This window comes from Alosa sapidissima, chromosome 8 (genome assembly GCF_018492685.1).
Source record: "Alosa sapidissima isolate fAloSap1 chromosome 8, fAloSap1.pri, whole genome shotgun sequence".
In the NCBI taxonomy this organism is placed as follows: domain Eukaryota; kingdom Metazoa; phylum Chordata; class Actinopteri; order Clupeiformes; family Clupeidae; genus Alosa; species Alosa sapidissima.
The window spans coordinates 19,122,791-19,145,639 of NC_055964.1; the positions used below are offsets into that span (position 1 = coordinate 19,122,791).

At 43.0% G+C, this 22,849-nt stretch overlaps 1 protein-coding gene across 1 annotated transcript in view; it reads left to right on the top strand.

The window, feature by feature from the left end:
• The first annotated feature begins 223 nt into the window (after window positions 1-223).
• msh3 (mutS homolog 3 (E. coli)) overlaps window positions 224-22,849 on the top strand; it is a 39,234-nt gene continuing 16,608 nt past the window's right edge. The window contains exons 1-19 of the mRNA XM_042100371.1: window positions 224-547; window positions 727-838; window positions 1,039-1,277; window positions 1,373-1,582; window positions 1,984-2,100; window positions 2,387-2,504; window positions 3,216-3,349; window positions 3,683-3,849; window positions 11,040-11,170; window positions 12,438-12,543; window positions 13,163-13,247; window positions 13,599-13,708; window positions 14,908-15,040; window positions 16,564-16,751; window positions 17,228-17,396; window positions 19,424-19,488; window positions 20,224-20,340; window positions 20,581-20,688; window positions 21,568-21,682. Of these exons, the coding sequence (XP_041956305.1) occupies window positions 380-547; window positions 727-838; window positions 1,039-1,277; window positions 1,373-1,582; window positions 1,984-2,100; window positions 2,387-2,504; window positions 3,216-3,349; window positions 3,683-3,849; window positions 11,040-11,170; window positions 12,438-12,543; window positions 13,163-13,247; window positions 13,599-13,708; window positions 14,908-15,040; window positions 16,564-16,751; window positions 17,228-17,396; window positions 19,424-19,488; window positions 20,224-20,340; window positions 20,581-20,688; window positions 21,568-21,682 (2,592 nt within the window). The 5' untranslated portion in view covers window positions 224-379. The remainder of the gene's footprint in view (window positions 548-726; window positions 839-1,038; window positions 1,278-1,372; window positions 1,583-1,983; window positions 2,101-2,386; window positions 2,505-3,215; window positions 3,350-3,682; window positions 3,850-11,039; window positions 11,171-12,437; window positions 12,544-13,162; window positions 13,248-13,598; window positions 13,709-14,907; window positions 15,041-16,563; window positions 16,752-17,227; window positions 17,397-19,423; window positions 19,489-20,223; window positions 20,341-20,580; window positions 20,689-21,567; window positions 21,683-22,849) is intronic.

Consider the following 22,849-nt stretch of genomic DNA (forward strand, 5'->3'; position numbering starts at 1 on the left):
TGAAGAGGTTATAGGCCTAGATGATCATACAGTATTTAAACTATTGAGGACCTTCGAGGATAGAGCACATCAAAACCTGTGAGGTCTATATATCTGCATGTAGCCTATGTATCCAAGGATGGAAAATCCTGATTTTTTTCTACAACCAACCACTAGTCCAAAATGTGGTCAAAACCCTCCCGCTCTCAAATGCGCAACACAGCGCAGTGTGAAACGTCTCGAATGTTTGTGCGCATGGCTATCAACGTCATTCCGGCGACAGAGCTTCTTCACTGGTCACTTCTTCTATTTTTAAAAGTAGGCTACTTTCGTGTATCCAATGTTGTGTATTTGACACTGATGTACTTTGCCAGAAATACATTTCCATGCATTCCTAAAAATGCATGCAAGGTTTGCTGTAGTAAAGTCCAAACCGAATAAGAACAAGGCTAACGTTCAGACGTCCATCAGTAAATTCTTTGCTGGAGTTAACAAGAAATCAGAAGGCGACAGTGCAAATAAATCTGGAATTAATCCGAATAATCTTCACCTTGGGATTGGATTGAAGGTAAACACTCAGTCATAAGCGCTATCACAACACTGCATGTTCTGCCAACCAAACAGTTATTTAGGGTGCTTCGAAAGCCAGTAGGCTTTCTTATGCAGTGTTGTTACCCTTAAAATAACCAACAGTTACCTTTTACCGCCATCTCACCTCACCCCACCCCTGTGTGTTTTTGTAAACAGAAGAAACACTGTGAGGATGGAGTGGAGTCTCCAGGGAAGCGGGCCAAGCTGTCCCATGATGGAGAACTGGAGAGCATGGACACTGATGCCAGTCTCAGTGACTGTGCCAGAGGTAAGGCAAGCCTGTAAAGCCACGCACTGTTGGTTCAGATAAAAGGCCATGATGAATTGTTCCTTCCTTTCTACCTTTTGTCTGCAGATGATGTATTTACATTTGAACATAATTTATATGATCAGTGAAGGCTTACTCATTGATGTTGTGACCATGCCATGTTTAGCATGTTTTATAAATGCTCTATATTCCCTCTGAAGAGCCAAAACCTCAGACGTCCAGAGGTAGCCTTTCGGGCACCACCCTGGAAAGACTGAAAGGCTTCAGTTGTCCCGGTACAGCGCAGAGCAATGGGGCAGAGGCAGAGCGGTCAGAAACATCATGTGGTGGGGGCCTCGTTGGCAACAGCAAAAAGCCAGCAGACAGCCCCACAAACACTAACAGAGAAAAGCCAGATGGAGTGGACGAAAAAGAGGAGGGGGGAAACCAGCAAAAACAGGTACACACATTATGCAGGCTGGGGTGACATATTTGCCACCCTTTAGAAATGTGCTTGCTCTCTTTGGTATTGATGCCTGTGACTTCATCTCTTAGGCCAAGGGATTCAGCTTCAGTCAGTTCACGAAGGCTGGTGGTAGTGCCACCAAGAAGAGTACCCCTGAAGTGAGTGCTCCCAACAGGAGAACCAAGAGCATCTACACCCCTCTGGAGCAGCAGTTCCTGGAGATCAAAGAACAGCACAAGGACACACTCCTGTGTGTGGAGTGTGGCTACAAGTACAGGTTCTTCGGAGAAGATGCAGAGGTGATGTCTGTTGTTATTGTTGTTGTCATCAGTACATGTACATATGTATGTGAGCTTTTTATTGGGGGGGGGGGATTTGAGGTGGAATTTACTTGAAGAAGGTCTATGACCGAAACGTATTTTCTAAATAAATAATTAATAAATACATAATTACTTAGCTAAGCTCCTGATCTGTGACCTTTGGTCATATCCAACGCACCTGCCTGACAAAAGAGGTGTGCAAAAAGCCTTCCTACATTGCACAGGGGAGAACAGTGGAAATACAGCCATCAACCACAGAAAAGAAATGAGGTTGTGACTGTGATTGGTTGGTCATGCATGGACTTGCATAAATTCAGATGGCCTTTCACTGAGGAATATTATTAATGTCTTTGTGGTTCATTATGGGGTTATATTCGTAGATTGCTGCCAAAGAGCTGAACATCTTCTGTCATATGGATCACAACTTCATGACTGCCAGTATCCCTACCCACCGGCTGTTTGTTCATGTTCGCCGCCTGGTCTCCAAGGGATACAAGGTCAGAGCTGACATTTGTGCGTTATCTGGTTATTGTGGCATGAATGATTATTGCAGACATTTTGGTTGCAATTTGTTTGGGGGTCTCTCTTCTATAAAATGTCAGGAAAGGCCTAGTCTGTGTTTCTGTTGCTTTGCAAAATAAAATCAAGTGTTAACAAAGCTCAATTCCTGGATTCAGTTTCCAGATGTCACATGACTTCAGATCAGTTTTTTTTATTGCAACGTATGAAATGACTCATTCTTATCCTCTTGAATGTCAATCAATGTCCTGCCCTGATGTGTAGGTGGGTGTTGTGAAGCAGACCGAGACCTCGGCCATCAAAGCGTCTGGTGCCAACAAGAGTTCTCTCTTCACCCGCAAACTCAGTGCCCTCTACACCAAATCCACCCTGGTGGGGGAAGGTATCCTTTTTGATCTTCAAAGAATGTCTGTCATCTCTGGGACAGTTTTGTTATCCAAAGGTGTTCGTTAGGTGAATGCCAGATGTGACATTTTGTCATACCTGGGATGTCTGATTGAAAAGCAACATCACCTGGTGGATCATGAAGAATTCACCATCATGACATTAAAAGAAGCGATTGCAGAGATTTGCTCATACAATATAGCACAATAGCACATTTTTTTAGTCCTTCTGTCACCAAGGCATGTCTTATGTTGATGTTTTTTGTGGATATGTCTTCAAAGCAAAGGCTTTCTTTGTGTTTGGTGAAGAGAAGGAATCCTTGCAAAAGATTACTTCTAGTATGAACATTATAATATGGAGCCCATCAAGTCTGCAGTACTCCATGCTCCTTGTTGTGCCTTAGAGAGCATTGAGATGTAGGCATGAGATAGGCCTACAATTATTATTGTGGCTTTGACTGACCCATAAGGTACATACAAATGTATGAATGTAACAATTATTTAGATGTTGGATCAAAAATCATAACAGACAATTTGTCAGACATTGAAAAGATAATATACTTAGCCTAAATGAAATGTATGTTTGTTTGTCAATACATACATTTCATGTATGGCTATGAACCTCCCTTCTATCTCTGAAAGGCCCTCAAATGTTTCAACCCTAAATTCTAAATTCTAATTTCATCCCTAACTCGGATGGCTCGTCCCAGATGTGAACCCTCTCCTGAAGTTGGGGGACCTGGAGGACGCTGAAGATGTGGTGCAGGATGCCCCCAACAACTACCTCATGTGTGTGTATGAGACCTGGGACAAGCAGACCAAGGAGCTTATTGTGGGTGTCGTGGTAAGATCTCAGTATTTTTGGTTCCTCACCCTTGTTCATCACCTCTCTCTCTCTCTCTCTCTCTCTCTCTCTCTCTCTCTCTCTCTCTCTCTCTCTCTCTCTCTCTCTCTCTCTCTCTCTCTCTCTCTCTGAGCATTGCAAAAAGATTATTTAAACATTTAAATAATAATAATGAAACATTTAAAACTACTCTTGGTGATTTTCACCAAGTATAGTGGAATTTTAGCAACCAAAACATCAGGGCCATAACAAGATGCCTGCACTAGCACTATCACATGCCTCTTTGCCATTAAACACCATTTATTACGCCCCTCTCTCCACCGCTAACTACAGGTGGTTCAGCCTACCATTGGAGACCTGATGGTGGACTGCTTTACAGACAATGTTTCCCGCTCCGAGCTGGAGTCTAGAGTGCTGCGGATTCAGCCAGTGGAGATCCTTGTGCCGTTAGACCTCTCTGAGCAGACTGAGAGACTGCTGCGCAACATCTCGCTTGCCAGGTAACCACTAGGGCTACTCATTTTAACACTGACTGATCCCAGAAGATGGATATCATAAACTGGGATATCATTAACTGTATGGCTGTTTAGCCCAAATGGCTGTATGGTTCAGATGCACTATTATGTTTTTTAGTGTGATAAACAAGGCATACCTGTTGGCCCTCTATGTATGGCCTTGTGTTGTAAGTTGTGTTGCATCACACTCACATGTGCTTATAACACCACAGAAGAAATTGCCAGTTCATGTTTATGTAAATGTAATTGGTACTGGTCTTAGTTGTTGTCAAAAGGATGTGTTATTTGCCTAGGTGAATTTTACAATATGTATGTTCAACAAAATATCAAAATATGTTTACCAGATTGATATTTGTAGTAATGACACAGACTATGTTACTATTTTTCTTACGAAATCAATTTTGCTTCAGTCATTTCTCTTAGAGTTAGTCATGGAGTGAATATGACTGAAGGTCTGAATATCTCATTATAAGTATGGTGTAGATTATTTATAAATGCCACATTATAGAGTTGTGACAAAAAGACAGTTGATACAAAAAGAACTGAAGTAACAGTGCATAAACCTAGAAGTTAGATAATCTGAAAATGTGAGCGCTAAAATTTCATAGGCCTTTCCAGGCGTCAAGTATGTTGATCAAAGGTGTACAGACTTTAAAAGTGCACTCTTGATTGAAATTCATAACAGTTTAAATACAAATTTTTCTCATGTTCCTCTAGCTGTAAATCTAGTGTATGCAATTTTCCACCACTGGGTGTCAGTAACAGCTTGCAAATGTGTTCAATCAAGGTTATTTTATTATAATTATGTAGGCATATAGCTGATGCATAACACATTTATATTAGCTTGATTTTTGTTCCGATATTGCTGGAAATTGATAATATTTATGGTACATGCGTGACATGCATGATTGAAAAGATTCTAGTCAAAAAGTTAAACAGGGTTTAGTCAGGAGAGAATCAGATGGTTCTCAAACTTGGAGCAAAAAAGAGAGACCATTTTCAGAGTCCCCGAGGATTCTAGTAAAGGCTTGCCTCAGTGTTTTCTTGAAAATTGCATTGTTTCCCCTGTTTCTAATTAGAAATGCAAATGAATTGTCAAGGAAATCTCCATCTTGGACATCATTCCCCCCTGGCCACATCAGCCGTCCCAGAAGCACTGTTTGATTTACCGTGGTTCGCTCTCCTCCAGCAGATGTGTGCTCATTATGCATTAATGGCACTCCCCCGTTGAACAGTGGGTTTGCATAATCAGCACTCATTGCCTTGCGTGCCAAGGACTGTTATTGCGATGCGTAGCAGGCGTTTGACTTGACACTGGCGAGAGAGTGGCACTCTGCTGGGCACTCTGTGCCTTCCAAATCAGAGGTGGCATCACACCTCCAAAAGTGGTAGTGTGGAAGTTGACGAAGCACTGACACTTCAATTGTGCGACTGTTGAAAAACTGGCATCAGGCCTCTGCATTTTAAAGTCTCAAGCAACGCTTTTCTTGCGAATTGAGTTTCTTTCAGTAATTTGTTCGGTTTAAAAATTGATTTTATGGTGCTCCACTAAAATCTGAATAGCTTTGTTGTGTAGAAGTTTTGGGCTTAGCCATCACTTGATCTGGGTGCTCCCTCATCAGATAGATTTGGGAAATTTCGTCAGCTGAGCATTTTTAAACTAAAATTGTAGGTGTCAGCGCATGCTGAATACATTTACCTACACCCCCACACTTCCTCCACGTGTCTATTTCAACAGCAGTGACCATAAGACCATTAACAAAATCAATTGACAAGCAATCAATATCAATACATACTTGAAGCCTCTCCCTTAAGATAAAACTCCAACATACTATATACTGTAGCTTCCAGAATTGATTGGTTTCACCGATCAGTGTTCTGTCATGAAAAGACCAGCGAGAATTTTTACATTTTCTTTTCTTTCCTCTTGATTGAATATTTAGTAACCAGCATGTTTGTGTACATTAACCATACAATATGATTAATTTTATATAGACACCCTTGCCACACCCTTGCTGTATCATTAAGTAAGATGATGCTCTAGATCTGTCTGGCCACTAGCTGGGGATTACGCACACTGCAGAGCTCTCCCAAAGGAAAAAAAGAAAAATGAAGAAGCCATTATTGGAATGGAACTGTTCCATCGCTCTCCTCAGTCAGATAACTTATCATATGCCATGATGAGCACATATTTGCAGATAGCTGTTCTCCACTCACAGGTCTCTCGTGTTCTGTTGACTGTTGGATAATATCTGCTGGTAAACAATACAGCCTTGGCATGAGTGTGTCTCTTGCTGCGAGTGTGTCTCTTGCTGCTGTAATTAAGAGATCAGAGACTCTAGGTTGCTGCTTGGGAGAACACCACATTTGTTTGATTGTGTCTGTTTGCTGTTTATTCAAGCCTACTAATTCCTGTGCAAAATTGATTAGGGGTAAAGCACTTCAAAAGTCTAAGTCCTTACTGTAGAATGCTGAAAGCCAGGATTGTACCCCCTCCCTCTTTTCTAGCACATGGAGTGAACTGGGTTGACATCTCAGTTTGTGAGAAGTTTTCTCTCTCTGTTTGTGCTCAGGGTTACCTTTTGAGAAAGAGAGAGAGAGAGGTCTAGACAGGGTTATTGTCTTTAGATTTCCCCGGAGGACGTCACACTCACAGAGCAGAGCTTGAAAGAGCAGCTCGACACGTAGGGCCGAGGGCTGAAGATCAATTTGAACCGGACTCGAGTCGGACATCGGCGCTGCTCGGAGAGGAGGTTAATGTGGGAACAGAAACTCGCTTTTCTTGAGCTGTGCCACTGGGGGTCTTTAAGCTCATTTAATTAAAAGAGTGACCTGACCTGGGGCAGCCTATCCCCCAAACAAAACCAAGTGGAGATTCCGGGTTGGTGAAGGGGTGAGCTACCTCTCTGGTATGTTTTGTTTGGTCCTTGGTTAAAATATGATGACATTTTTATTTTGGAAAATTCTTAGATATAAACATAAACATAAACAAATGTGACTTCATGCGCAATTGCTGACCTTACCTTTAAATTGTTTATTCATTGGGTGTCTAGTAGATTCCTGTTTTGCCTGTGTTTATGGTAAACAAACTTTGCTCCATTTATTTATAGACCTGATTGATCTGGAGATTTACTCTGACCAGAGCACTTTTCAGTGAAATATTCCTATTTATATCCATGAGGCCTCGACTTGTTATGTTTTATCGTTTTTTCGGTGAAAAGCTGCGTGATTGCTTTGTTTCCTTGCTCTGAGCAGAAGTGAAGTCCCAGTAGGTCTTCTCAGATGTTATGAAATGTCTTTGGTTTCATGTTCTCAATTGACTCTTTAACCTCAGCCCTCTTCTGCATAGCACACTTCAATTATTAACGTATGATAATAATGTCAACACCACACTGTACGTGAGCTTCCAAAGTAAGTTTGCCAAAAAGTTTGTCATCATCTGGTTCGGTTGAGATGATGACTATGTTTTTGCAAATTCCTGTGTGTGTGTGTATGAGCATGGAGAGGTGTAGGTCTGTCCATACAGTGTGTGTGTAAGTATATGTGAGTGTGAGTACCTGTGTGTGTGTGTGTGTGTGTGTGTGTGTGTGTGGGATCCAATGCTCAGAGGGAGACGGAGAGGCCTAATTAGGCGTAGCTGTTCTGATTTGTGGGAGCTGGAGAAGGGGGAAGGCCTGCTAATTTGCCATCATCTCCCAGCGCCGTAAGATGAGTGATGAGGAGGGGATTCGATTAGCACAGGGGGATGAGCGATGTCGCTCGCTTTCACTCTCCCGCTCTCTATTTCAATATCTCTCCCTCTTTAGCTCTCTCTCTCTTTCTCTCTCTCTCTCTCACACACACACACACACACACACACACTTTCTCTCTCTCTCTCTCAAGATGGCTGAGGAATTATGTACACCTCTGTTTTTCTTGTTTTGTCCCCTTTCTGATTATCCTGTCTTTATTTTTTCATCTTTCATTTTCCAATTTACAAAATCGCCAGATTTTGCAAGCATTTTGGTCTAATCACTTGTAGTTCTTTTCCCCTTCTGGCTGGGAAATTGGGGATCTTGAGCACTGTATTTTTTGTATTTACTTCTGATGAGTACCAGGCATCTGAGAGGGTTGTGTTGCCTCCTGTCGCAGTGTATCTCTACAGTACTTAACTAGAGCATTCTGTTTTAATTTAACCCTTGAATGGCTTTGGAAAGGGCACTGCTTCAGGTCTTCCATATTACATCTGCAAATCATAGCACAGCCATTTGAATCCTGTTAACCATTTAAAAAGGGCATTCCAATTATCCCACCGGGTTTTTATTTCATACACTGTACCATCATGCACCTCAGGAGTCCAGTGAACCATGCCGGCATCTTGGAGTGCTTTTCTCCCAGGTGCACCCTGACAGGCGCTGCAGTTCACACAGTGTGACTGTGTGGTGTAACACTGACGTCAACAGAGGCAGAAATTCTCAGCAGAGCAGATTGAGAGTTGTTTTTTCTCTCTTGGAGAGAACGTATTATGAGGGGGTCTGCTGGAGGGGTTTTGTTGTTGACATTGTATGAACATAAAAGGGTGCGTGTTTGTGTGTGTGTGCGCCTGCGTGCGTGTGCATGTGTGCATGTGTGTGTGAGTGCAGGTGAGGGTAGAGCTCTAGCTGTGCTTTTTTGATTGAAGGGACTTGCAGCACATATATTTTTGGTTTAAAAGAGTGTGAAGATGCTTCCTGCTAGAGGAGCCTATTGGTGCATTTCTGCTCTGGAACCTGAGGCAAATCAGAGTGGTCAGTTCTGGACACTCATGAAATGGAAGCCTTTACCTAAATTCTCCTCCAGCTATATGTTTGGAAACTCCAGTATATAGTTGGAAGATTCCTCAAATCAATGAAATGTTTGTGTACATTTGTGCTTTCATGGTGTCTTGTCATGTTGTGGTGCCAACATTTTGTAAAGTCAAGAAGTTGACACGTTTCTCCAATGATCATATATCTTCTAAACATATTGAGACCTGGAAGGAATACACTCTGCACAAAATACAGTTTGAAATACTAATACACAAACTACTGTTTGATGAATATGCTTGTAAAGCTGTGGTATCTCAGGTGAAGGGTTTTTGTTTTGGCTGCCTCTACAGTATATGGGGCTTTGCGGTCTCTTAGCTCCCTTCTAATGAGACCCTGTGAGGGTTATGGAGGCTAAGCCCCTGCTGACAACGCCAAACCCTTCCCCTAAGTGAAGTAAAGCAGAGGTTGAGCTCAGAATATGCAACACTTCCCTGGAGTGGTGCCTAGGGTTCAGGCTTCAAGCGTTTTTACACTGTCCATGAAAGGCAATTTAATCAATGAGTGTTATTGGTAAAAATAATAATTTCATGAAATCGACTGACCAGCAGCAAATGTATTGACAGTGGTTACACTTCTGTTTCCTGTGTAGGGTAAGAAGCTTCAGTTGGACCCCAGCTCCATCTAGCCTACCTGTTGCAGTCTCCAATGCTTGGAGTCCCCTATATCACTCTGACACCTTGGCTTCTCGGTGCGCTCCTCTGTGACCTGTGAAAACGGTCATCTAATGTCTTTATGTATTGATTGGCTCCCTCGCCTGCAGTGAGGTTTTATTAGCCCCATCAGTCTGCTGATAGAAATGCCCTTCCTGCCCTTCAACCCCCCCCCACCCCCACCCCACCCCACCCCCGAGGTTTATGGTATGGTAACCATATTATGGTTGTGGAGGGCAAGCCTGTTGGGAACTGTTGTTTCTGTACTGATACCTTTGCAACAGTGAAGATGTCAGTTATTATGAGCAAGTCTTGCCATTGTATTGTGATTGTCTGTCTACAGGGAATGGCTTAACCATTTTGAGATCTGAATTTGAATAAGTTGGTCATGTGATTTCTTTGAGAAAACAACTGTGAACTTCACTATGCGGTTGACATTTACAGTTGTACTGGCGCCTGGCCTGGGCTAGTGGCAGTGGAGGGAATTAATTATGTTTGTTATTTCAATATTATTCGTGGTCATTGGCGAGAGAGTTGTTAAGGTCTTAAGGGGTTATCTCATTCTCAGGTTGGAATTGCAAAATAATTTCAGGAGGAACCAAATAATTTGCTATAATACATTTTGTGATTAGCAAGATTAGAGTGTAAGATTAGTTTCCATTTTGTATGTTGTAAACTTTATTTGTTTCTTACAGGGCTTTGAATAATCTTTCTGAATTTGATTTTGCCTTACTAGAGAAAGCATTTCCTATATCCAAAACGTGTGTGTGTGTGTGTATGTGTTGTACATCTGGCTGGCTGATGGCTGAAAAGAAAGGATGTTGCGGCGCTCTCGCTGAAGCCATGTGCTCGCCGCCGTCACCCTGGCAACAGCACAGAGACCACAAAGAGAGCCGGAGTCCTTGAGAGTGCTGTGGGGCTGAATGGAGGGGAGGAGTGCGAGTGAATGGAATGATGATGGTAGCGGAGAGGAGGAAATGTGTTTCTTATATTTTCTCTCCCTCGTGTTCCCTAGCTCTCTCTCTCTCCCTCTCTCTCTCCCTCTCTCTCTCTCTCTCACTCACTCACTCACTCACTCACTCACTCACTCACTCACTCACTCACTCACTCACTCACTCACTCACTCAACTCACTCACTCAACTCACTCACTCAACTCACTCACTCAACTCACTCACTGTTTGGGTGAACTCCAGTGAGTGGAATGCATACTGTAGGTGTTGTTTGGCTCCTTGCAGCAATAAATGCTTATATATATATATATATATGGCTGTTTGGAAATATCACCATAATCATAATGCAGCACTTATTAAGCATGCATTCTTCTTTATCTTTCTTCTTTATCTTTGTATGATTAGATTATTTAGGCACTCTTTGACAACACTGCTTGCAATTCGCATGAGGCATTTTGTTCACTTCTGCCTTTGCTTTGGAGTCTGTCAGTCCCCATTCAGCGGAGGAGCGCTTTGACTGTTTGGACTGTTCTGTTTGTTGTGAGACACAATTTGTTCTGACTCTCAGTGGAGGGCTTAGATAGGGCTTGTATTTCTCCTTTACTCAAGGGTAATACTGTAACTAAGAGCATTCTTGGCTTGATTGGAAACTTTCAATAATTCAATCATAGGCTATTTCAATCATTTATGTTGACCTCTTCTCATCCCCTTGCCTGACCTCAGTGTCCCCCCTCCCCCTCTTTTCCAGTGTGCAGGAGGATGACCGCCTTCGCGTGGAGCGACGCGAGAGCACCCAGTTTGAGTATGGCAATGCCATGAACACCGTGAAGGGCTTTTACTCGGACCCATCTCATCAAAGCCAGGATGGAACAGAAAAGGGTACTCTCTTAGTCTGAATGGGCTTCTTCTCTTCGTGCGTGCGTGCGTGCGTGCGTGCGTGCGTGCGTGCGTGCGTGCATGCATGTGGCAGCGTCTGCATGCTGCTGTGATGTGATTTGTCTGGCCTGACAGGGGTCAGTGTGTGTGGGCTTGTGCTGTGTAATTGAAAAATCATTTCTTCCGGGGATGGACGTCCTGATCAATACCGCCCTGTCCTTTCCACAGTGTTTGATGAGGCAGACCATGCGTCATGGCTGGACCTAACTTAGAAAACGGGCTCTCTGTTATCTTCTAAAACCAGTAAACTTCAGCCTCCCTGTGAAGTAGGAGTTTTCTGTCTGATGTGCTTAGTAAATCCAAATAATATATAAATAAAAAAATATTTTTTTTATTTTTTAACCCCCCCCCCAAAGACAGGTAATATAGTACACACATGAACTCACAAGCATCATACATTAAGTAAGTATGGGGAAATAGCCAGACAGCACAGGTAAGGGCAGAACAGGATTCTGATCATCTGTCAATAAACTGAAACAGCAAAATACAGGATGCATATGTAAATAAATAGCCTATATAAAACAAAGCAATACAAAATAAGATATACATATAAAGTCGATGTGGATCAGGTGCTACACCAAAAACTGCAATTAAACAGCATGGTTCCAACTGGGCTTGAAGAATTTCTGAGAGGGTTTTGAAAATAGAATTCCGATAATGTTCAAGTTTGTGGCAAAGAGCAAACATCACTAAGATGGCAGGGATTATCTCTACACTTGACAAAATTGTTGTCAGTCTGACTGTTGACTCGGTCTGCTTGTCGAATAACAAAACAACTTTGCTATATTATTGAAATGAGGGAATTGAGTTTTGTGTTAAAACAGGTCTTCTCAGGGCTGTTTTGGGAGTAGGGAGGGGAACTCAGGGAAGGTGTTGGAGACACTGTTCCTTGCTTGAAAGAACCGTTTTTGTTCCTTTGTTAGAACGTTTTGTTGGCGGAAAGGCTTTAAACTTGCATCACCAGAGCGTTCGCACCGGCAAAAAGAATGCAAGGTCTTCACTGCGTGCTGGCTTGCTGTCCCTTTTTATTGCAACTTTATTTATGTTTAGTGCTGTTGTCTTTTTTAATAACATCGTTGCACTGACGTACATGTACATAGTGAATCACTATGACGCATTGGTTTTCATGCAGTCTCTTTCTCTCTCTCTCTGTGTTTGTATGTGTGTGTGTTTGTTTAATGTTGCTTATGTTTTATTTGTCATTACCCAGGAGTTTACTCTTATTACAACCTGGAGCGACCCATCATCTGTTGCCTTGGTCCAATCATCCAGTATCTGATGGAGTTTAAGCTGGAGCGAGTCCTGCTCTGCAGCAGGTGTGCCCCCACCTCACCCCACCCTCACATCCCTTGACTGACTATTTGCATTTATCAAAGGACCCATCCTTAAATGGCAGGGAACATTGCTTTTTCTCACAGCTTATTCTAACTATTTGTCCACCCCTCCCCTTCATGTAAGCTCTGTTAGGGGTTGAGCCAGCATTGTCATGGGATTGCTGCTGATGTGGGGATGATATCAGGAGAGTGTTCCTTGCTTCTGCCTGAGGAGCTTTTACATGCTTTGTGTTTATTTGTGTCACAAATCCAGCTTTAATTAGCATGCTAACACTCTGCACTGTCTTGGTAAAAGTAGTCATAATTAACTTTTGATTAAAGGCGCTGTTTAAAGATAATAACTGTGTCTGATTTGCCAGGCTCTCTAATTACTTTTAATTATGTATGCCTCATCACTTCTTGAGAAACTGCCCTTGTCTGAAGATAATTTACCTTTGTTCCAGTGCATATATTATTGAGGACCTCAAACACAATCTGCATATAAGGCTCTCCAGCCCTCAGCCTGACCTCCTGCCTTTGCATTGCAAGGGTCTTTTAAAACTCATTTCATTGTCATATAATTGAGGCCTTTCAGGCTGCTCACTTGTGTGTTATTTTCCAGCTCCTTCAAACGGCTTTCGTCTGAGACGGAAGGCATGGTCCTCAACGCCACCACCCTCAAGAACCTGGAGGTGCTCTGCAACCAGGTAGTGAGGAGAGGTCCTCTCAGAAGCGTCTGAGTTTCTTTGTGTATCTTTTCTTCCTTTGTCAAAGTTCCAACCGTGACAATGATTTGTTTCTGGAGGGACTTGCTGTGTTGTGTGTGAATACATCTGTGATCCCCCCCCCCCTGTTCTCTATGTGCCTTGGAGAATGTTCTGGTTAATTGTGTGTGTGTGTGTGTGTGTGTGTGTGTGTGTGTGTGTGTGTGTGTGTGTGTGTGTGTGTGTGTGTGTGTGTGTGTGTGTGTGTGTGTGTGTGTGTGTGTGTGTGTGTGTGTGTGTGTGTGTGTGTGTGTGTGTGTGTGTGTGTGTGTGTGTGTGTGTTTCTGTGGATAGACTACAGGTGCTGTGAAGGGGAGTCTGCTGTGGGTGCTCGACCATACCCAGACAGCGTTTGGGAAGAGGCTGATGAAGAAATGGGTGACACAGCCCCTTAAATCAGTTCAGTAAGTGGGAACTGGTGTGAATACAAGACCAGAATCAATGTTCCCTTAAGATGTATTGGCACAGGGTAGAGGTCTTTTTTGCAGTTGTGGACTAAAAAGACAACAATCAACATCAATCACCTTAACATCTGTATAATGCAATGTGATGAAGCCACTTGATTAATCCGGTAATTGAAGCATCAAACAGTGAATGAGAGAAAGTGTGTGTGTGTGTGTGTGTGTGTGTGTGCATGTGTGTGTGTGTTTGTGTCTGTCGGTCTGTCTCCGCTTAATATTTCTGAAGTCCTTGGGCTCCTGTAGAGCAGATTTGTGTTCTGCTGAGGGATGGCAGACACTGGGCTTGTACCGGCGCCAGGAAATCAAGTGGGTAGTGATGCAACAGCCCCAATCCCCTGTCATGACCCAAAGGATAGCGACCTCAACCAGCATAAGCCTGCGTAAAACATTGCTATCATGGAAAGGTTCCAGCACGCTCAAAATCCGGCGCGATTAACATTGTCTGAGTTTCATTTTTATACTGCTGCTGTTTTCATGCATTGTTTCCATTGTTTTGTTGTGTAAACACTACATTTAAATTACATAGTGTCTACACCTCGGGTGATACAAAGTATTCCGGCTTCATATAAAGTAATCATTGTAGGTATACTATTACTAATAGCAGTTTACTAATAGGTACATATAAAACACATGGTGACCATGAATACATGTAATCCTGTAACAAGACAGAATGGGCCATTAAGGCTAAATTGCATTAGCCTGGTTTGATATGTTCATTTCAGTGGTGTTGTTCATGAATAAGAATGGTGGTATTGAACCATTTTTTTCTGCTGGCTGTTAGCAGTCCTCTGGATGCAAACTCATTGTTATTTCGTCTACAAGAGCACACGCCCATAGCAATGTTATGAGCCTTTGTAATTTGTCAATAACAAGAAATCACATGACCCCTGGTGTCAAACGAAAAAAAAAAAAAACAATTTGGCTTGTGTTATCAGCCGTTACTTCCCAGACAAATTTGAGCCCTGTTTCTGTCTTGGCCTTATTGAAAGGCAACTCCCTGTGAGAATCAGAATATATTTCTGTAAAAGGGCCTACTGGATGTATCTGTATTCATCCAACCCTCTCTCTTTCTTTCTTTCTCTCTCTTTCTGTCTGTCTGTCTGTCTGTCTGTCCATCTCTCTTGCTCTCATCCTGTCTTTAGGGAGATCCGTGACAGACAGGACGCCGTGGCTGAAATCCTCTCCTCCGACTCCAGTGTCGTGCCCAGCATCATGTCCCTGCTGAAACGGCTTCCTGACCTGGAGAGGGGCATCTGCAGCATCTACCACAAAAAGGTACTGGAGACGGAGAAGCGTAGTCCTGAGCTAACTGACCCTATTTGACCTGGTTTCACACATCACTGGAGCAATAGAGGCAGGATCAAATTCAGAAGTTTTTCACTTTTTGCCCACTGGTACCCACCAAGCCCTGCTAAATTGTGATTTCCAAATCACATTGACTGCGTGGCCCATCTATGATGGTTCCTGACTATCAAATACACCAGTTAGCAGGCTCAATGTGTGGGGATTTCTCTGTTCATGTCAAAATTGTGTTTCCAACCTGACATTTACTGTTGTTACAAACTTGTGGTGATTACTTTGGAAACATGGCCTCTGTTTAAATCTGGGCTGTCAAATATTGTCAATTTCTCAGCATTGTGTCAGTGGGCGAGCGTTAGTGCTGCATATTTCGGTCTCTGCGCCCCCTCACACACCCCTCCTTCTCGGCCCGTGCACCGTCTCACCTTTTTTTTTGGGGGGGGGGGGGGGTAACTGAAACGCTCCATGCTTAATGAACTGGTCTTCCTGAATGGGGGCAGCCATTAGTGTAATGAAAAGGGGGTGGGAGTGAGATGGTTGTTGTCTGAGGGGGCTGCTGTGGATGCGACGGGGGGCTGTCTCCGAGCAGCGACGACGGCGACAGGAGGCAGCGTTCATTAGCTCTGGCCGACCTGCAGCGAGCTCTCATGGACCCCGTAACTGATTATTAGAGACAGACATTTCTTTCCACTCGCTATTGTGCCATCAATGGCAAGTGAAGGAAACCACCTCCCGTCTCTGCAGATAATAATTAGTCTGTCAGTCATTCAAAAGGTTAGAAATACATGTGTGTGCGTGCGCGCGCGTGTGTGTGTGTGTGTGCGTGTGGTTGGTGAGCGTAGATAATATAGGTATTAGGTATCATTTTCTTTTTCATTTTTCCCTTTCATTAATAAGTTGATTATAGTTTCATAGTTTCTCATGTCACTTAGATGAAATTTCTTCTGATTTGACCTAAGACTGTGCTGTTTCATTTGTGGATGATAATGAACTGAGAAACTTAATCTGTTGATGTTGAAATATGATACAACCCCCCATGCTACAAAAATGTGTGTATTTAAATAATACGAGGCCTATTAAAGCACAGATTGATTCTGCTCTTTTGGTATTAGGCCCGTTTATAGTGATTACTCATCCAAAACTGAATTAACAGTGATTTTCTACTTGCTTTCCATATAGACAGTCTGCCAAAGAATGTGCTAGGAGAGAGCTCAAATGTTACCACTTTCTACTTAACTTACTAAGAATTCTAATAAGAAATGCAAGGGTAATAGTATGCAGTGGAACTTCTTTTAAGAATGTGGCCACCACGGTGTTTGTATGCTTTAAATCTGTTTTTATTCTTCAGTTTTTATCCTTATTTTAGATTTGCCAATATAGATTAGGATATAGGCCTGGTATTTGACATGCATAGTGTGACTTTGTGAATTAGCATATCAACTTGCGTGTGTCTGTACGTGTTTGTGTTTGTGTGTGTGTGTTGGCGCTGGCCGCTGCAGTGCTCCACACAGGAGTTCTACCTCATCAGCAGCACGCTTGCGCGCCTGGCTGTGGAGCTCCAGTCGCTGGCTCCGCTCACCCAGACCCAGCTGCGTTCCGGCCTGCTCCAGAGCCACGTGCTGGGCCTGCCCCAGCTGCTGGCCCCCGCCAGAGACTTCCTCAGGGTGCTCAACGAGGCCGCCGCTAAGTGAGTGACCAGTGGCCAGCACTAGTGGAACCTACTTGGTCCTTTAACATATCCATTTATCATGCACAAGGAAGTCAGTGCTTGAATTGCCCGCGATTCGGTTATGTGAAAAAGTTGTTCATACTTTAGTTCAGCAGCCAATTAAGTTTCACCCATCCTCCTCTCCACGCCCTTCTAGTCCAAGCCAATTTGTTTATTTTGTTTGTTTATTCATAGTGCCAGGACTGTAGAAAGAGTGCAAACACTGAATGGACAACTAGAGGACTATGATGAGCAATTTGCTGAGTTTGACATGTAGTGTCAAATTAGAACTTGTAAGACCGCATGTATCAATAGTATTTTCACTCTTGGGGTAATGTTGTGCAGGATTGGTTCTCTGTGCTGTTTAATTTGATAGACTTCAGGTGAGGTTTTTTTTTTAGTTCTTGTGAGAGTTTTGTGATTTAGAATTTGGTTTCTGTTGAACGACTCGACAGGAAAGGGGACAAGACTGAGCTTTTTGCAGACCTGACGGACTTCCCTCTGATCCGTGAGAGGAAAGCAGAGATTCAATCGGCCCTGCAAGAAATCCTGGAGCACCGGCGAGAGGTCCGCCTCATTCTTAGTAGCCCGTCTCTGGACTACGTTACTGTATCTGGACAGGAGGTAAGGACGGGCTCCATGAAGGCTGAATCCTCTTTAGTACATAGTAGAAGAGTTTATATCTGTGTTTTCTGTTTCATTCCAAAGTGATGTCTTATGAGGCATTATACATGAAAACAGTTGTACACATCCAGTGTGGCTGTGTTCATATTGCATTAGAAACATTGGTTACACTTTACTTGAAGGTATCTACATAAGCGTGTCATAAACATTATAAACATAAACGTTAAGTCATAAACGTTTATGACATAACGCTTCTGTCATTAAGTTCGTTTTTTTTCATGACAAGTTAGGGTTAGTGTCATTCGGTTTTTGTCATGACAAGTTAGGGTTAGTGTTAGGGTTATGACCATGTCATGTCATGTCACTCTTACTGTATGTAGATACCCTCAAGTAAAGTGTTACCGAAACATTATAGTGTATGAGAGTGAATATTTATGTTCTCACTACATATCTCCTGATACTACTGGGTTATTATTCATTTAAGCAAAATGTTAGTTAAAGTTGTCAATACAAGGTAAAGAAACTAGATAGCGTCAAGTCAAGTCAACTTTATTTATACAGCGCATTTCATACACAGAGGTCATTCAATGTGCTTTAAATAAACAAAAGCAAACAGGGATAGTTGATGAAAGCATAGAAGGGCAATAGTCAAAGAATAGTTTAAAAAGTAAAGAATAATAATAAAATAATAATAAGAAAACATAAAACACACATGGTGATAGTACATGAAAGCATAAAAGGGCAATAATTTGGGCAAAAAAAGGGCAAAAAGTGTTTAAAAAGTAATAATTAAAAAAAACAAACATAGCAACTATTAACATTTTACCTGAAAGACTTTCCCAGATTTAGAAATGTAAAAAAGAAATCATCAGTGTACACACTACCTACTATATAACATGCTGTTATCATGCTGACATGCTGATATATATATGGATGAGTGTCAAAACTGTGAGGTGCCCTGACCCTCACAGGGAAGCTACACCAGACGCGTAACTGAAGCGATCCGTTTGCATTGCGTCTGCTGCAACAATTAGCTTCCACTGTAATCAATGGAAGTAACCACACCAGACGTGATAGCGCGTACGTTCGAAAAAAAATGGATTTTACACGTCGCGAACGGAACGCTTCAGTTACGCGCCTGGTGTAGCTTCCCTGTCAGAGCCAAGCATGTGTGTGAATCAGATTAGCACTCCCCTCCACACCTTCCAGAAAGTGACCCCTGCGAGTCCGCCCCTTCAGACAAGGCCGTGACGGACAGACAGGCGGCACTGTGTGGATTAGTATGCCGCCCTCTCCTCTCTCCTGTCTCCGTTCTCCACTCTCTTCCCTCTCTCCCATCCCATCGCATCCTCTCTGGAATACCCAGCAGGATTGCATATTTACACCTGCTGCCTCTCTCTCTCTACTGTGGCACGGCGTTCATTTTGTTTGTGCTGATTGGCCCTCCTGCTGGTCCACTCAGGGCTGACACGGGGGTCACGGCTGAGCACTGGTGACCTGATCGGGCCACACACATGGTTATGCTCTGGCAGAGGAGGAGGCATATGTGTGTGTGTGTGTATGTGTGTGTGGGAGTGTGCCTCATGTGAGTGCTGTCTTGTTTTTTTATGTGTGTTTGTGTGCATGTGCATGGACAGGGAGACTGATGGGTTTGTTCCCTGTGGTAAGATGGATGGTCTGAGCGGTGATCTAGTTTGGGATTTGTACCATTGTCCTGCTCTCTCACAGCCTTTTAATCAGAGCGCTCTCGCATGTCTCGCCTGCTGATTTTGCCTGCCGTTATTTATAGTGGTCTGCTGAGAACAGAGGCTTGTTTATTGCGTTTCGCTCTAAAAGTCAGTTAGCCGGCGTGACCTAATGGGAGGCCATTACAACGGGCGATTAATCCACCCCACCTTTTCTGTGTTTCACATGTAGCTGGTGAAGAGAATAATCAGTTTTTGCCCCTTTTTGTCTCTGCCTTTCTTTTTATCTCTTCTTCTTTTCTTTCTTTTCACTCTCTCTCTCTCCTTCCTCTGCCCACTCAGTTCCTGATTGAGGTGAAGAACTCCATGTCATCTAAAGTGCCAGGCGACTGGAGCAAGATCAGCAGGTATGAGGCAACAGCCTGTCAACATGTCTGAATGCAGAATTGAAAGGGATACAGAAACACTCCAGGAAGGAGACCAAAGTGTAGGGGGCATCTAATAATATCTGATGAATGATTTTTCACTCACACACCATATTTGTCGCAGTGAAGCAACAATTTTAAGTGTATTTTTTTTGTCCATTTTGCCTTTATTTAGGTAGGACAGGTTAGAGTGTCGGGAAGCGAGTGAGAGAGAGAGAGATGGGGTGGAATCAGGATATGACAGCGGGTGGGATTTGAACCCAGGTCTCCGTGGGCACTCAAACCTGAATGTAGTATTGACGCTGCAGCCACATGCACCACATTAACAACTCCCCAAGACCAGCAACACTTAATGAGAATGATCATTGTCTGATTTTCTTACTTGTATATTACTTGGACCCTCTGTTACATAATAATGTTTTGTTGGACTTTCTTTTACGTAATAACATTTTTGGACTTCTGTGGTGCTGTGGTGTGGACTATTTTGAAATGGAGGGGGAGAGTGTGTGCTGTGGAGCTCTCTTTGTGTTTGCCCTCGGCATCCCACTCCTGCCACCAGGCAGCCTTCCCTCACAGCGGAAGTGCCCCCAAGAGCCCAGTTCGATCCCTTAAGCCTCAACTCCTGCTTAGTCTTCTCTGTAGCTTCATCTCTTCTCTCTCTCTCTCTCTCTCTCTCTCTCTCTCTCTCTCTCTCTCTCTCTCTTTCTCTTGTTTCAGCACAAAGGTCGTGGGACGCTACCACACTCCCTTCATCGTGGAGAAGCACCGCCAGCTCCTGCAGCTTCGAGAGCAGCTGGTTATTGACTGCGGCCTCGAGTGGATCAACTTTCTGCAGTATGTAAACCCCAGCTCCTCTCTCTCTCCCTCCTCCCCTCCCCATCATCCCACGGGAGGCTGTCTGTTGCATGCAGACTTCTCCAGCCCCTCTCTGGCTAAGCTGGTATTTTAGCCTCATGACATAGGGAAAAAAAACTCAGAAATGTGGATTTAGCGTGCTTGGAAATGATTAAAATCTCTTCCCCTGTCGTCTGCATGTGTATAATTTCATTATTATTTTTTTAAATCTCCTTTTAGTTTGTTTGGGGAGCACTACTACATTCTGAGGAAAGCCGTGTGTCACCTAGCAACCGTGGACTGCCTCATCTCATTGGCGCAGGTTGCTAAAGAAAACAATTACTGCAGGTGATGTAATGAGGTTGGGCTTTTCATTCTCTCATATCCTTCTGCACTGGCTGTCATGGCTCATCTTTCCAGCTGTTTGTCATACCCGTTGCTGGCTTGCTCCTCTCCTCAGGAATGGTCTTGCACTGGCTTAATATGAAAGAGCATACAGCGCACAGTGGAGTTATTGTGTTTCCCGTCAGGCTTAGAATTGTTTTGAGAAAAATGAGCAGTTAGGAAACGGTTAATTCATTAACTTCAACTTTCTCAGATTGTTCAGTGTTGCAACACAATGTCTCTAAAAGAGAGGTCTCATAACTGAGGAGAGGGAGGGAGATTGTGTTCACAATCCAGTGGGAGAATGCTTACCACACACACGCACAGTCTGTGTGGGGGAGTGGATTTGACTTTGAAGGCAGTTTTTTTTTTATACCAACTACACCCCCACCCCACTCTATACGAATGCCTTGTTTCTCCTGTTGCAACTAGGGTTACCCACCCACCCGCAGTCCAGGTCCTAAACAACACCCCCCCCGTCCTCCTCCACTGCAGAGTTTTAAAAGGGAGTAGGAGTTTATTTTACTCCTACGGGTAGAACCTTCAAAGGTCTCTACTTTATAGAAATATTTTGGAAGACTTCTTGTTGAATAGTTGTCTTCAGCTCTGCAGAACACTTTTTGCCACATAAAGGGCTCTTCTTTCAGAAAACACTTTATGTGGAATATTAAAATAGCTCTCTGTGAGCAATAGTATATAGATATGGATGTATATGAAATGTATTTAAAACATTTGAATAGTTAATAACTCTCTGTGTAGTGTAATAGTTCTCCCTATTTAGTTCTTCTGTGAAGAAAATAGGAATTTAGTCCCTGAAAATGCACTTTGCCTGTTCTATTCCAGGCCGGAGGTGCTGGAAGGGGAGCGTCAGATCGTGATCCGAGAGGGCCGGCACCCGGTAATTGATGTCTTGCTGGGCGAACAGGATCAGTATGTGCCCAACGACACGCAGCTGCAGGTGAGGCCCGCTCCCATGACGATGTGCTGAGATGTATGTCCCACTGTGTCATGCCTCTCAGCAACACCAGCGTGTGTGTGTGTGTGTGTGTGTGTGTGTGTGTGTGTGTGTGTGTGTGTGTGTGTGTGTGTGTGTGTGTGTGTGTGTGTGTGTTCATCGTAACTACCTGTGGATGCTTTTGATATTGAATAAAAGAAAAATGGAAGAAGGGTAGTGTAGGAGTGTGTGTTGATGGCTAAGGCGATTCTGATTTTTAAAAGCAGTTAGGTTAATCCTTTTTTTCCCCCTCAGTGCTCAGAAAATGTGCTGGAATTACAAGCCAACCTGCCTACCCACTCCACTGTAATAATCTGCATTTGGCTTTGCCAGCTTTTGCATTATTCTCCTCGCAGATCCATTGGACGGCTTCCTTTAAAGGGTCTGGGGGGGAAAAGCGAGCGAATTTATAGCATCTCAAGTTAAACCGCCCACTTGTGCCAAGCACATTCTTTCAACGCAAAACTCTCCACTCTTGAGACATTCGACTGTGATCAAAGGAGTTTTCTTTGGTCTCGAAAATCAAATGTTTTTTGCTTGAGTGATAGCACTGAAATAAAAATCTTTCAAAAAAAAAAACCTTACTCACTTTATGGGATCAGTATTGTTTGGCAAGAGTCAAGTGTTTCTTTCATGTCTTCCCACAGTCCCTAAATGTAGTGCTCTTCAAATCATTTGTTGATTTGGGGCACATGTTGTGAGTGCCAGGTCAGCATCACACCGTAGCGCTTTAACCCTTTAATTCAATTTAGATTTTTCAGGAAAATAGAATACTATCACTAGTATCCTCTTTGTCCACACATTTTAAAAACTACATTAAATACTATGTTCACCACATTTAAAATGAATTACACTTTTGTAGCATTTTTTGTCTTTTCCCAGAATTCATGATTTAATTTATTTAGAAATGCCTAGTCAACGGTTCCCTTTGCTTGCTTTGTGAAAGATATCACATAATGACATTGATTGATGACATTATGTCACATTCTAGACCCCAAGCGATATGGGATTTTAAAGACCGATACCGACTTCAATATTTAAATTTCAAAAACCGATAAGCAATAAATATTAATTTTTAAAGGTACACTATGCAAGATTTTCACCTTTACGAACCCATTTTGATGGTAAACA